General features: G+C 42.1%; 1 protein-coding gene across 1 annotated transcript in view; it reads right to left on the bottom strand.

The window, feature by feature from the left end:
* The window catches only part of CWF19L2 (CWF19 like cell cycle control factor 2), a 165,872-nt gene that overhangs the window by 138,026 nt on the left and 14,257 nt on the right, over positions 1-13,589 (bottom strand). The window contains exon 2 of the mRNA XM_034758854.1: positions 6,135-6,245. Within this exon, the coding sequence (XP_034614745.1) occupies positions 6,135-6,245 (111 nt within the window). The remainder of the gene's footprint in view (positions 1-6,134; positions 6,246-13,589) is intronic.

Here is a 13,589-nt window from a genome sequence, read left to right as displayed (position 1 = left end):
GTGATTAACACAAACAAGCTTCTCCACATGTTCTGGCAGTCATGAGGCCAGCTGGCTTTGGTTGGTTTGGGAGATAGCCATGGTGATGCCATGGCAATGCAGGAAGAGTATGAAATCAAGCAGTTACTTCTGCAGGACTCTTTCTTGGAGCGGCTTCACTCAATGCAATGCTGCTTCTGGGTTCAGCAAACTAGCACAGGCTGGTGGGAAAGAACAGTGATGCCGACCTGGGATGACCAACAGTGAGGGCAGAACTTCAGGACAACAAAGGCCACTTCCCTAAAAATCTGTTGAGCTCACACTGAAACTGCAGTGATGGAATACCAAAATGAGTGCTCCCCTCAGCGTGGACAAGCACAAGGCCATCGCCATCTGAAAGCCACCTCCCCCAGTTACTACTGGTCAGTGGCTAAACAGTTTGGTGTTGGTAGATCAGCTGTCGGGCTGTTCTCGTGGAGGTGTGCACAGCTATTGATAGGATGTTGTTGGGCTAGTTCATAAAGCTTGGCAATACATAGAAGGTATTTCATGGATTTACCTGAGTGCCTCTACAACTGGTCAAGGAAACGGGTAGGGATGCATTGTTCAGTATAGTGGATAGAAAATTAATGTACTGTAACCCAGGAAATGAATGAAATTTTTTGTATAAACATTTTATTATGAATAGATTATATTGGGGGAAACTGAATTTCATTGAAATTTCCCAGACGAGTTTTTCATAATAAAAACCTTTATTGAGTCAATGTAACAGTGCTAACTTAAAACCAATGGAACTATGATGACAGAACACACAAAGTGCTGAGTCTTCAGATCTGAACCAATGGGCTCACAAGTGTGTAAGAGTGAAAATTGTTACCCTTATTCTGAGGTATGGAGTGTTGTGGGAAGGGACTATCTTGATGCAAAGGAAAGATAGGAAGAATAGTAAGAGGCCAATATGGCTGCATCAAGAGCTTTTCAATTACCTGAAAATCAAAAAGGAATCCTACAAAAAGTAGAAATATTGGCAAACTGCTAAGTACAAAACAATAGGACAAGCATGTAGGGACAAAGTCTGAGAGGCTAAAGCATAAAATGAGTTACAGCTAGCAAGGGACATAAAAAGGCAGAAAGAAGAGGTTCTATAAAGACATTTATCTCGATGTTACTAAGGCTTTCGACACAGTCCCACATGACAATCTCATAAGCAACTTAGGGAAATGCTGTCTAGATGAAATTACTATAAAGTGGGTGCACAACTGGTTGAAAGACCACACTCAAAGAGTTATCAATAGTTCACTGTCTAACTGGGAGAACGTATCTAGCGAGGTCCTGCAGTGGGTCTGTCCTGGATCCTGTACTATTCAATATTTCTTGGATGAAAGAGTGGAGAGTATGCTTATAAAATTTGCAGATGACACCTAGGTGGAAGGGGTTGCAAGCATTGTGAAGGACATGGTTAGACTTCAAAATGGCCTTGATAAATTGGAGAATTGGTCTGAAATCAACAAGATTAAATTCAATCAAGATAAGTGTAAAATACTACACTTAGAAAGGAAACATCAAAAGCACAACTACAAAATGGAGAATAACTGTCTAGGTCAGTGGTTCTCAACCAGGGGTATGCGTATCCCTGGGTGTACTCAGAGATCATCCAGAAGACATATAAGCTCATCTAGGTATTCGCCTAGTTTTACAACAGGCTACATAAAAAGCACTAGTTAAGTCAGTACAAACTACAATTTCATACAATGACTTGTTTTATACTGCTCTATATACTATAAGCTGAAATGTAAGTACAATATTTATAGTCCAATCGTTTTATTTTATAATTATATGAGAAAAATGAGAAAGTAAGCAATTTTTCAGTAATAGTGTGCTGTGACTTCTGTTTTTATGTCTCATTTTGTAAGCAAGTTTTTAAGTGAGAATTGGAATTCGCGAGACAAATCAGACTCCTGAAAGGTGTACAGTAGTCTGGAAAGGTTGAGAACCACTGGAGTAAGCAGTAAGACTGCTGAAAAAGCTCTGGAGTTATAGTGAATTATAAATTAAATATGAGTCAACAATATGATATAATTGTGAAAAAGATGACTATTCTGGGTCTTATTAACAGGAGTGCTGTATATAAGACACGGGAGGTAATTGTCCCACTCTACTCAGAACTGGTGAGGCCTCAGCTGGAGTAGTGTGTCCAGTTCTGGGTGCCACACTTTAGGAAAGATGTGGAGAGAACAAAAAAGGATAAAAGGTTTAGAAAACCTGACTTGAGAAAAAGTTTAAAGAACTGGACATGTTTAGTCTTGAGAAAAGACAGCTGAAGGCGGGAGCTGATTTATCTTCAAATGTATTAAGGGCTGTTATAAAGAGAACAGTGATCACTTGTTCTCCATGTCCACTGCAGGCAGGACAAGTAGTAATGGTCTTAATTTGAAGCAAAGAGATTTAGGTTAGATATTAGGAAAAACTTTCTAACTATAATAGTAGTTAAATACTAGAATAGGTTACACAAAGAGTTTGTGAAATCCCCGTCATAGGAGACTTTTAATAACAAGTTAAACACACACCTGTGAATGATGATCTAGGTATACTTGGTCCTGCTCAGCACAGAGGGAGGGACTAGATTACTCTTCCAGGTCCCTTCCAGCCCTACATTTCTATGTTTCTACAATCTTTATGTATTTTGAAATACAGGTCTGTCGCATGTTAGGCACATTTAACATGTGCGATTTCAACCTTACGTGGTCGGCAAAAACAAAAACAAAAACCCAACAAAGAGAAAAATAACAATTTAAATACAGTTTCTGTAGTGCAAGCGATTCCGCCCACCATTACACTCAATGTAATTTTGACTATACGCAATTTTCGCTTTAGGTGTTGACTGCGGAACGTAACCCCAGCGTAAGATGAGACAGACCTGTATCTCTGTAGCCCAATTTTGACAATTTACCTCACAAAACGAAGTAGCTAAAAGTGATCAAACTGAAAGACAAAGTACTTTTTCTATTGCTTCCTCTCTTTCTCTCTCTGCCATTACAATAAACATACCTGCCATGCAATATGTTTGATTTTTAACCTCAGCACTGCTGCCATCTCAAGTGTGGGAGTGGCAGCAGTCACCAGGAGGAAATGGGATAGTGAAGTGGCACAGTAAGCCTGATAAGAAGGCAGAACATTTGGTCAATGGTTGTGGGATTTGATACTTCAGGGAAATAAACCCTTTAGAGCCTAAAGTCTCCATTGCAGACGTAATCCTGAGCACACTACGAGGGGTGGGGGAGAAGCTGAGCAGTCAGTGAGAGGCTCTGCCCAGCCATCACCCAGAACTAAGTTGTCTAAACCAGCACCGCTTCCCGCAGCTCCCATTGGCCGGGAATGGCAAACCGCAGCCACTGGGAGCTGCAGGCGGCCGTGCCTGCGGATGGTCAATGTAAACAAACTGTCTCGCGGCCCACCAGCGGATTACCCTGACAGGCCGCAGGTTGCACACTACTGGTCCACACAAACCTTAACCTGAAAAAAAGCTCATTTCAGAAATAAGCTATTTCATTTCCATAGGGATTAATTAATGTGTGAAAAGATACCAGATAATTTAAAAAAAACTTGTGTATGGACACAAGGCAGTTTATCTTGAAATAACTTAATATTCTAAAATAAACCTTTCCCATGTAGACAAGGCCTTTTACACACACCTGTTCAGTCTTGCCAAACACAAGACAAATAAATCTTCTACTAAGGACCTGTCTATACAGTGTGTCAGTCCAAATCAGTTAGAGTGTAAATTCTAATGAGCACCAGCACACTGCATGCTAACTGGCCCATGTGGATCTGACTGGATCACGCTAAAAGTTCCCTACTATGCATTAACATAGTCCCATTTCAAACAGTATTAACTATATTAACACACTCTAGGGAACTTTTAGTGCACGCCAGTAGAGTCTACACAGCCAGTTAGTGAGTGACATGCTAATACACATTAGAATTTATACCCCAACTGGTGTGGACTAACAAACTGTATAGACAAACCCTCACTGTTTACAGCACCCAGCAGAGTGGGGCCCAAAATACTAATGGGCCTCTCCAGATACTATATTAACAATGATTAACTCAGAGAGAACATAAGTGAGAGGCTTCATATCCCATTACTAGATTCACGGATTCCAAGGCCAGAAAGGATCACTGTGATCATCTAATCTACCTTCTCTATAAAACAGGCCATAGAACTTCCCCCAGAATAATTCCTGTTTGAACTAAGGCGTATCTTCTAGAAAAACTTCCAATTTTAATTTTAAAATTGCCAATGATGGAGAATCCACCTTTGGTAAATTGTTCCAGCAGTTAATTACCATCACTGTTAAAAATGTATGCCTTATTTCCTGTCTGAATTTGTGTAGCTTCAGCTTCCAGCCATTGGATCTTGTTTTACCTTTGTCTGCTAGACTGAAGACCCCATTGTGACAATGCCCCCCACAAGGCTTTATGGAAATATGCTTATGAATGTATATATGACATAACTAGAATACGTTTTATGCTACATATGCCATGTAACATATCTCTGCAAAGGTTATGATCTATTGAATCTATTAATCCTATTTATGTGCATGTACCATTTTTGTATTTGAAGTTATGAATATTGGCTGTGTACTGGCTTGATTTTTAAGTAGCCTTTGTAAAGCATTTGGTCAGCTTCTTAAGAAAGGAATGTGCAAATTAAGTACCCAATCAAGAAGTACTTAAGTGTCAATGGATCTTGGAAGGCTCCAATCCACATAAGAAGTCTACATGAGGACATTCAAGGTAGCAGGTAAGCAATGGCTGCTGCCTGTAAAAACTGAGTCATGCATGGACATGTGACTTGCCCTGTGACTCCAAAACTCCATCTTGGAGCTGGACTTTGCCCAGGAGAGAGGAGGGGGTCTCCACCCACAAGAGAAACGCTATTTAAGATGGTGGGAGACTCCTCCATTTTGTCTTCAGTTGGCTAAAGAAATAGCCTCTCCACCCTCAAGGATACGTGAAAGAAACTGGAACAAAGGACAGTAATTACAGGGGGTGCGAGTGATTGCTGGACCCAGACTAGAACGAGACTAGTCTGTAAAAGGAAGCTTACTGGAATTCCTCTAAGGGTGAGGTTTTTATCTGTACTCAGTTTTCTTACCGTATTAGACTCAGACTTGTGTGTTTTATTTTATTTTACTTGGTAACTCACTTTGTTCTCTCTGCTATTACTTGAACCACTTAAATCCTACTTTCTGTATTTAAAAAAAATCACTTTTACTTATTAATTAACCCAGAGTATGTATTAATACGGGGGGGGGGGGCGAAACAGCAGTGCACATCTCTCTATCAGTGTTATAGAGGGCGAACAATTTATGAGTTTACCCTATATAAGGGTAAAATGGATTTATTTGGGGTTTGGACCCCATTGGGAGTTGGGCATCTGAGTGTTAAAGACAGGAACACTTCTTAAGTTGCTTTCAGTTAAGTCTGCAGCTTTGGGGCACATACTTCAGACCCTAAGTCTGTGCTGGAGCAGACTTTATGGAAATGGCACGTCTGGCTCAACAAGACGGGGTGCTGGAGTCAGAAGCTGGCAGGGAAAGCAGGGGCAGAAGTAGTTGTGGCACATCAGTTGGCAGTTCCCAAGGGGGTTTCTGTGATCCAACCCGTCACACCTGTTATCAAATATTTGTTCCCCATGTAGACTGTGATCATGTCACCCCTTAACCTTCTCTTGGATAAACTAAACAGATTGAGCTCCTTGAGACTATCATTATAAGGCCTGTTTTTAATCCTTTAATGATTCTCATGGCTCTTCTCTAAATCCTCTCCAATTTACCAACAAATTATTTTCCTTTTCAAATGTCTAAAAATTAAACCTCGTTGTTGTATAGCCCACTAAGAACTCCAGGTGACTGATGTCTCTGCTGCCATTTTTACATGGTAGAAATTAGATGTAAAGCTCATCTAAAGCAATACTTCTACTTTTGTACAATCAAAACAAAGGAATTCTGATATATATTTCCATTTAGTTTTTACCAAGGTTGCTTTTGAGGAAGATTATTTTCTACATCATTTTAAGTAACTGAATCTTTCAGTTTACTTCAAGATAATGGAAAGCTAGCCTGAAATTCAATGATTTACTGCTCCATCACCTTTTCGAGCTCTTCCACACGTTGGTTCACATCAGGAAGCATCCATGTATCCTCACCTCGCAGCCGCTTGAGTTCTTTGCGTCTCTCGTCCTTCTCGTAATCAGCTTTGGCCTAATATGAAAAAGAGGGAAAAGAAACAAATGGATTCTGGAGGTGTGGATGGAAATGATGATGCTGAAGCTCTCAGGTTGCAATCTGTCTGGATTTGAACCAGGTGGTCCCACTTCTGAGAACAATTTCACTTCATTTTGAGGATAGCATTACAAAATATTGATCGATGATATACTAATGGTAAATGCAACTAAAGACTACCCTATACCTAGTACCATTTCCAATGTGCTATAGCTTTGCAGTTCTGCCAGCTCTAATGCCAACCTATTTACACAAATAATAGAGCTACACTAACTTGTTTTCCCTCTGAAAATGTTTCTATTACCAACCTCCATTAATTTTCCCATGTGTTATAATGATTGATCTGACTTTCTAGTCTTACTTATCTCATCTTTCAAAGGCCCCAGCGAGTAGTTTTGGGCAATTGCTCTTCTACTCCAAAGGATGGCTCATGTGGGAATTAGTTTAAAGAGATGGAGCTGCTGAGAAAGAATTCTCAATAGTCGGCCCTCAGCTTTGGAATTTACTTCCACCAGGTCCAAAACAGATCTGTTGAACTGTAGGACACACTGCAAAACTCCCCCTTTTTAGCCCAGGCTTTTGGGAAGCAGAGGGCTATTATTAATGGCTGGAGTGGGTTTTTCTCCTTCTTGGTTTTTGAAAGGTTGCTGGGTTTACTTTTGTTTTTTATTCTGGAGATTTTAACATATGGCAAAGGTACCTGTAACTCTGAAGAGATTTTTTTGAATTATATAAATTTAAATTAATAAATTAGTAGCTAATTAAATCATTGAGCCCTCTCCTACATTTGGCTCATTTTAAATAAAAGCAAAAGGTCCAATTCATTTTAGAAGTGCAAATGTTCCTTAAACATATTCAGGGTATAATTAAGATGAATCACAGATGCATCCGAAGAAGTGGGATGTAGCCCGCGAAAGCTTATGCTCAAATAAATTCGATAGTCTCTAAGGTGCCACAAGTACTCCTGTTCTTTTTGCAGATACAGACTAACACGTCTGCTACTCTGAAACCTTCCATTTTAAAAAATTTCTAACCCTTGTGACTGCAGATAAAAGCTTGAAAACGTGACCCAAATGCACCAAAAAGGTTCAAAAAACAGAAGGCAAACATTACCAAAAATTCATATTTTTAAAAAAACCCAGAAAGCCAATTTCGTGATTTTTGAACACTTGGGGTTGGCAATACTGGAAATGACAAAAATAATTAGAAATTAACTAAGAAAGTTAAAGGAAATAGAACCAAAGTGTATGTCTGTGCCCAACTCAGTCACCAAAGCAGATAATCCACAGGAGAGAAATTTTGCACCCTTTATTTTCTTGAACAACTCTCTTCCACAACCCAGGAAGTGAATATCATAATTCTGCAGTAAACACTAAATCATTCTGGATATGTGGATGCCTCCAATCTTGAAATCTCTGGCACAAACTTTGATAATTATGAATTACAGTCCTCAAAAATTACAATTTTAAAACTTTCCTAGAATCAAAGTGGCAAACAATTTGAGCACTGTCAAGACAGTATTTTTAGGGCTTTAACAACTTCTTCTCAGAAGGCTTAGAACAAAATCAGGGCAAAACAGGAGCCATTCACAAGATTCAGAGAAACATGCGTGAGTTTCTATGGCCTACGTTATATATATATATATATATATATGTCAGATTAATTGATCATTAAGGTTCTGTGGGTGAGAAATTTCATGCAAAAAATGTTATTAGTAAAATTACTATAATTTATTCTTATGTTACATTATTACAAACTTGCCTGTGCCTTTACTAAATTTTAAAAGATACAATTACTTTCATACACCTGATGTTTGAAGAATATAACTCATATACTTACATTTTTAGTTATGGTCTAATAAAATGAAACGTCAAGCTAAAGAAATTCCAAGGAAGTCTCTGCTTTCTGTCAACCAGTAACACTGGCTGCTGGTTACTTCTGGCAGCAGGCAGTACTGCACCCATGCTCCCAACCCACCAACCACAGTGATGAAGAACCATTATGCTATCCTGGCAAGTAGGGATGAGGAATCGCCCCCAAAGATGGAAGAGGAGAAGCTCTGTACCCCCAATGCTGGGAGGATCACAGCCACCACCACCCCAAGAGGAAACATAGTGTAGTAGTGGTTAGTGACTCCCTTCTGAAGAGGACAGAGGCACCCATCTGTCAGCCTGACATGGCATCCCAGGAGGTATGCTGCCTGCCAGGGTTCTGTGTCCAAGACATTACAGAGGGACTGTCGAGGATCATCCAAGCCCTCTGACTACTACCCCATGCTACTCATCCATGTTGGCATTAATGATACTGTGAGGTATGACCCAGAGCAGATCAGAAATGACGACAGGGCTCTGGGAGTAAAGGTGAAAGAGTTGGGGGTGCAGCTGGTGTTCTCTTCAATCCTTCTGGTCAAAGGTAGGAGCTCAGGCAGAGACAGATGCATCCTGGAGGTGAATGCATGGCTGTGCAGATGGTATCACTAGGAGGAACTTCAACTTGCTTGACCATGGGATGCTGTTCCAGGAAGAAGGACTGCTGAAAAGAGATGGATGGATACAGACTGGCTAACCTAGTAAGGAGGGCTTTAAATTAGGTTTGACGGGGGTCACAAGATAAAAGCTCACAGTTAAGTCAAAATCATGGAGCCCTGGGAAAGAGGGTTGGAATCTGGAGCTTGGGCCATTATAGCAGAAACAAGAGGGAACACAGAGGGGATATCAAATCAGTATCTTAGATCAGTGGTTCTCAAAGCTGGTCCGCCACTTGTTCAGGGAAAGCCCCTAGCGGGCCGGGCCAGTTTGTTTACCTGCTGCGTCTGCAGGTTCGGCAGATCACGTCTCCCATTAGCTGCGGTTCGCCGCTCTAGGCCAATGGGGGCTGCGGGAAGCAGTGCCGGCTGAGGGATGTGCTGGCTGCCCTTCCCGCAGCCTCCAGTGGCCTGGAGCGGCAAACCACAGCCAGTGTGAGCCGCGACCGGCCAAACCTGTGGACGCAGCAGGTAAACTAACCAGCCCGGCCCGTCAGGGGCTTTCCCTGAACAAGCAGCGGACCAACTTTGAGAACCACTGTCTTAGATGTCTGTATACTAATGCAAGAAGTATGAGCAATAAACAGGAAGAAATAGAAATACTAGTGAATAAACACAAATATGAGTTGGCATCACAGAAACTGGGTCGGATAACGCACATGACTGGAATATTGGTATAGAAGGGTACAGGTTGCTCAGGAAGGACAGGCAGGGAAAAAAGGGAGGATGTGTTGCCTTGTATATCAAAGATGTATACAGTTGGACTGAGGTTGAGAAGGAAATAGGAGACAGAACTGTTGAAAGTCTCTGGGTAAAGGGGTAAAAAACAAGGGTGATGTCATGGTAGGGGTCTGCTACAGATCATCTAACCAAAAAGAATAGGTGGATGAGGCTTTTTTTTTTTTTTTTTTCAAAAACTAACAAAAATTATCATAACTATGTTGTCTTGACATGTGCAGTCCCCTAAGGCAAGAAAAAAAAATGTGGCTAAAATAGTTAGTCACATCTCTGAATTAGCATTAAGATGGACAATTATTAAGATAAGGCTCCTACCATTTCCTGTCCTTTTGGCTGTAATTTTTTAAAGAGAGAACGTGGGTGAGATAATATGTTCTATTGGACCAACTTCTGTTGGTGGAAGAGATGATGAGCTTTTGAGATTTACAGAGCTCCATAGACCAGGACACACCAACTCAAAGTAGCACCAGACTCTGCCAGAACAACAGATGCAAAACCTGAAGACATATCTCCACTGCTATGATGATCAATACACCAATGGGACAAATAAGCTAGAGATCAACTTGCTGATTGCTTGCCTCTACAGTGGGGAAATACTGTCTTGCCTGATTCAGACTGTGTTAAAAAAAAAAAAAAAAAAAGTGTGCTCACTGTCTACTCCATCTTCCTTTTGGTCAAAAATGGCACACTGCTACAGCAACAGATCACTTTCACGCCCTTTTGGCAGAATATCTGCATCCACCATTGGAGAATTAGGACTATTCCCTTCCCACTGAACCTCCACACACATCATGAGGAGTGGCCATCTGCTTTCAACTAAGGAGGACTTGTTATAAAGGTCTTTGCGGTCGATAATATTCCTTAACTGACCAAGTAATCAACACTGGGAGACATAAAACTGTCTCCCTTACTCTACAAATAGCTAATCACAGCTCTTCTTAGGGGTGTGAGGTGAAAGAGAGAGATTCTGGTATGACACTATGCCCCATATTCTTCAGAGATATTGTTATGATATGATTATGGCATAACTATGATATATTTTATGCAAGATAGATCATGTGAGATATCATTGAAAAGGTTATGATTTACTGAATATGATTATCCTGCTTGTATGCATGTATCATATTTATATCTGAAGTTAGAAATATCGTCTATGCATCTATTACAGATGTGTTTACTCCTGGGGTATGCCCACTAGACAGAATGCAATCAGTCTAGGTGGCTGGCTGGGAAGGGCCATTAGGGAGAACAATAGGTCTTAGAACAGGGGTGGGAAAACTACGGCCCACGGGCCGATTCCAGCCTGCCAGCTGCTTTAATCCGGCCCTCGAGCTCGCGCTGGGGAGTGAGGGCTGGGGCTTGCCCTGCTCCAGCCAGGGAGCAGGGTCGGGGGCCGCTCCACACGGCTTCTGAAAGCAGCAACGTGTCCCCCCTCCGGCTCCTATGCATAGGGACAGCCCAAGGGGCCCCGCTCCACACGCTGTGCCCACCCTAAGCACCACCCCCACAGCTCCCATTAGCCGGGAACCGTGGCCAACGGGAGCTGCAGGAGCAGCGCTTGTGGACAGAGCAGCACACAGCAGAGCCACCTGGCTGCGACGCCACGTAGAAGCTGGAGGGGGGACATGCCACTGCTTCCGGGAGCCTCTTGAGATAAGCGCCGCCCCGAGCTGGCACCCCTGAGCCACAACCACCCCTTGCGCCCCTACCCCGTTCCCCCTCCTGCCCTCCGAACCCCTTGGTCCCAGCCCGGAGCACCCTCCTGCACCCCAAACCCCTCATCCTCAGCCCCACCCAGAGCCCTCACCCCTCCTCCCGCACACCACCACCCCGCCCCAGCCCGAAGCCCCCTCCCGCACCCTGACTCCTCATTTCTCACCCCATCCCAGAGCCCGCACCCCCTCCTGCACCCCAACCCCAATTTCATGAGGATTCATGGCCCACCGTACAATTTCTATACCCAGATGTGACCCTCAGGCCAAAAAGTTTGCCAACCCCTGTTTTAGGGGATGCTAATCTCCCACCAGGGAGCCTTTCTGAGGACAGTACAAACAGCCTCTGAGTCATAGTTGAGGCAGCCCTACAAAGACATGTGACCAAGTCACCTGGTACTCAATTCCATCATAGAATACTAGTATTTTTCCACTGTCCAGACATGGGAATCAAACAGGGAGACAAAGGGTTCCCGACATATGCAAAAGCTATTTAAGGCAGGGGAGTGACATCATCATGGCTCTTCTTCACTGACTCCTCGACCAAAGGATATTCTTGGAAACACCTCAGAAACAAGGCCTGAACTGGGGCAGAAGGGATGAACCCAGGCTAGAGGGATTTCTAGCCTGTGAAAGGTATATCTGACATTTTAAGCTGCAAGCAAGTGCAGCTTGCCCTCAAGGATATCTGCAAACTGCCTAAATCAACAATTAGGGTGAGAATTTGCTGCTCATATCCAATGTCTTTAGTATATTAGACTTGGATTGCGTTTCTGTTTTATTTCCTAGGCAATCTGCTTTGATCCGTTTGCTATCCCTTATAATCACTTAAAATCTACCTTTTCTAGTTAATAAACTCGTTTTTGTTTTGTCTAAAACCAGTGCGTGGGAATCATAACTCCGGGCAGAAAGCTGTTGCATATCTTCCTCCACGTTGAGGGAGGGGGCGAATTTCATGAGCTTATGCTGTACAGTTCCCTGTGCAGTTCAAGATGGTATAATTTTGGGTTTACCCTTCAAAGGAGGGTGTGCATTTGAGTAACTGGGCAGTTCCTTTGCTGCGCTTTCCCAGGCAGAACTGATGTCAGCATCTGTGTGAAGCTGTAGCTGGGTGTGTCCAAACTGTGTGTGTGCTGGAAGGGGCTTGCGGGCCTGTCACAGCAGGACAGTGAAAACGGAACCCGGGCTGGTGGGTCAGGCAGGCTCAATAGTAGCAGAGTTCTAGGCTGCATCCCAAGGGGGGGGGAGGGGAACCCGTCACACCTAGATATCAAGTATCAGGGGGTAGCCGTGTTAGTCTGTATCCACAAAAACAACAAGGAGTCCGGTGGCACCTTAAAGACTTAACAGATTTATTTGGGCATAAGCTTTCGTGGGTAAAAAACCTCACTTGGCACAGAATTCCCCCCAGAAGTGACACTTGTAAGAGTCACTCTGGACTGTAGAAGAGCTTCAATATTTCTTTTTTTAGAAGCACTTCTCTTTGTGTTTCAGAAAGCAGTGCAACTGGCAAGATTTCAACTGATAGGAATAGCCCCGTTTTTCTTGAAAAATGGCTGCCTTCTTTGGCCTTAGTGTTCTAAAGACTGCACCTCTGGCTTCTTCAGCCTTAGCTGAATTTTGTGTGCATTCCATTTCGGATAAATGCAGTGTGTTTTTTGCATCTCCTGTAAGCCATTGGAGTCGTCGGTGTCATTCATTGTTTAAAAAAAACAACAAGGACTCCTTGTTGTTTTTCTAGATATCAAGCAATATTTCACACTTCCTAATGGACAGTGGATTCTATAATGCCATATTAAGATTAAAGTTCAATGCTACAGTAGATATTTTAGGATTGTCACTATAAAACTGACACATATTTAAACTGACATGGGAAAATTGCCTTTCAGAACTTCTTTTTAATAAAACAGCAAGTTTTACAGGCTGTTACATCAGAAACTCAACCTTCTCCATTTCACCTTTTACGAATTATTTAAACACAACCATAGATAATGCTAACAAGCTTCAAACTTAGCAACTATTTATTCTTCCCTTGGTCTATTTCCCACATTCTGACATTTTCACCAGCTATATTTATCACCTGTGAACAACTACTTCTAAATTTTAGTTTATTTTTACCATTGAGACAATTTATGAATATATGAAATTTCAAGGGCACAAAGGATCAACATAGATTGCACACATTCATAATCAAGAAATATACTGAGTATATAAACCAGAAGACTTTCACCACTGTTTAAAATCAAGTACTGATTTATCATTGGCTATTTCTTTCTAAACATTAGTGCACCAGTGGAGATGTCCACTTTTACACCAAACGGCCAATTTCCATCAAAAAATACAAAATAA

This window comes from Trachemys scripta, chromosome 1 (genome assembly GCF_013100865.1).
Source record: "Trachemys scripta elegans isolate TJP31775 chromosome 1, CAS_Tse_1.0, whole genome shotgun sequence".
Lineage (NCBI taxonomy): Eukaryota > Metazoa > Chordata > Testudines > Emydidae > Trachemys > Trachemys scripta.
This window is presented reverse-complemented; position numbering and strand designations above follow the sequence as displayed.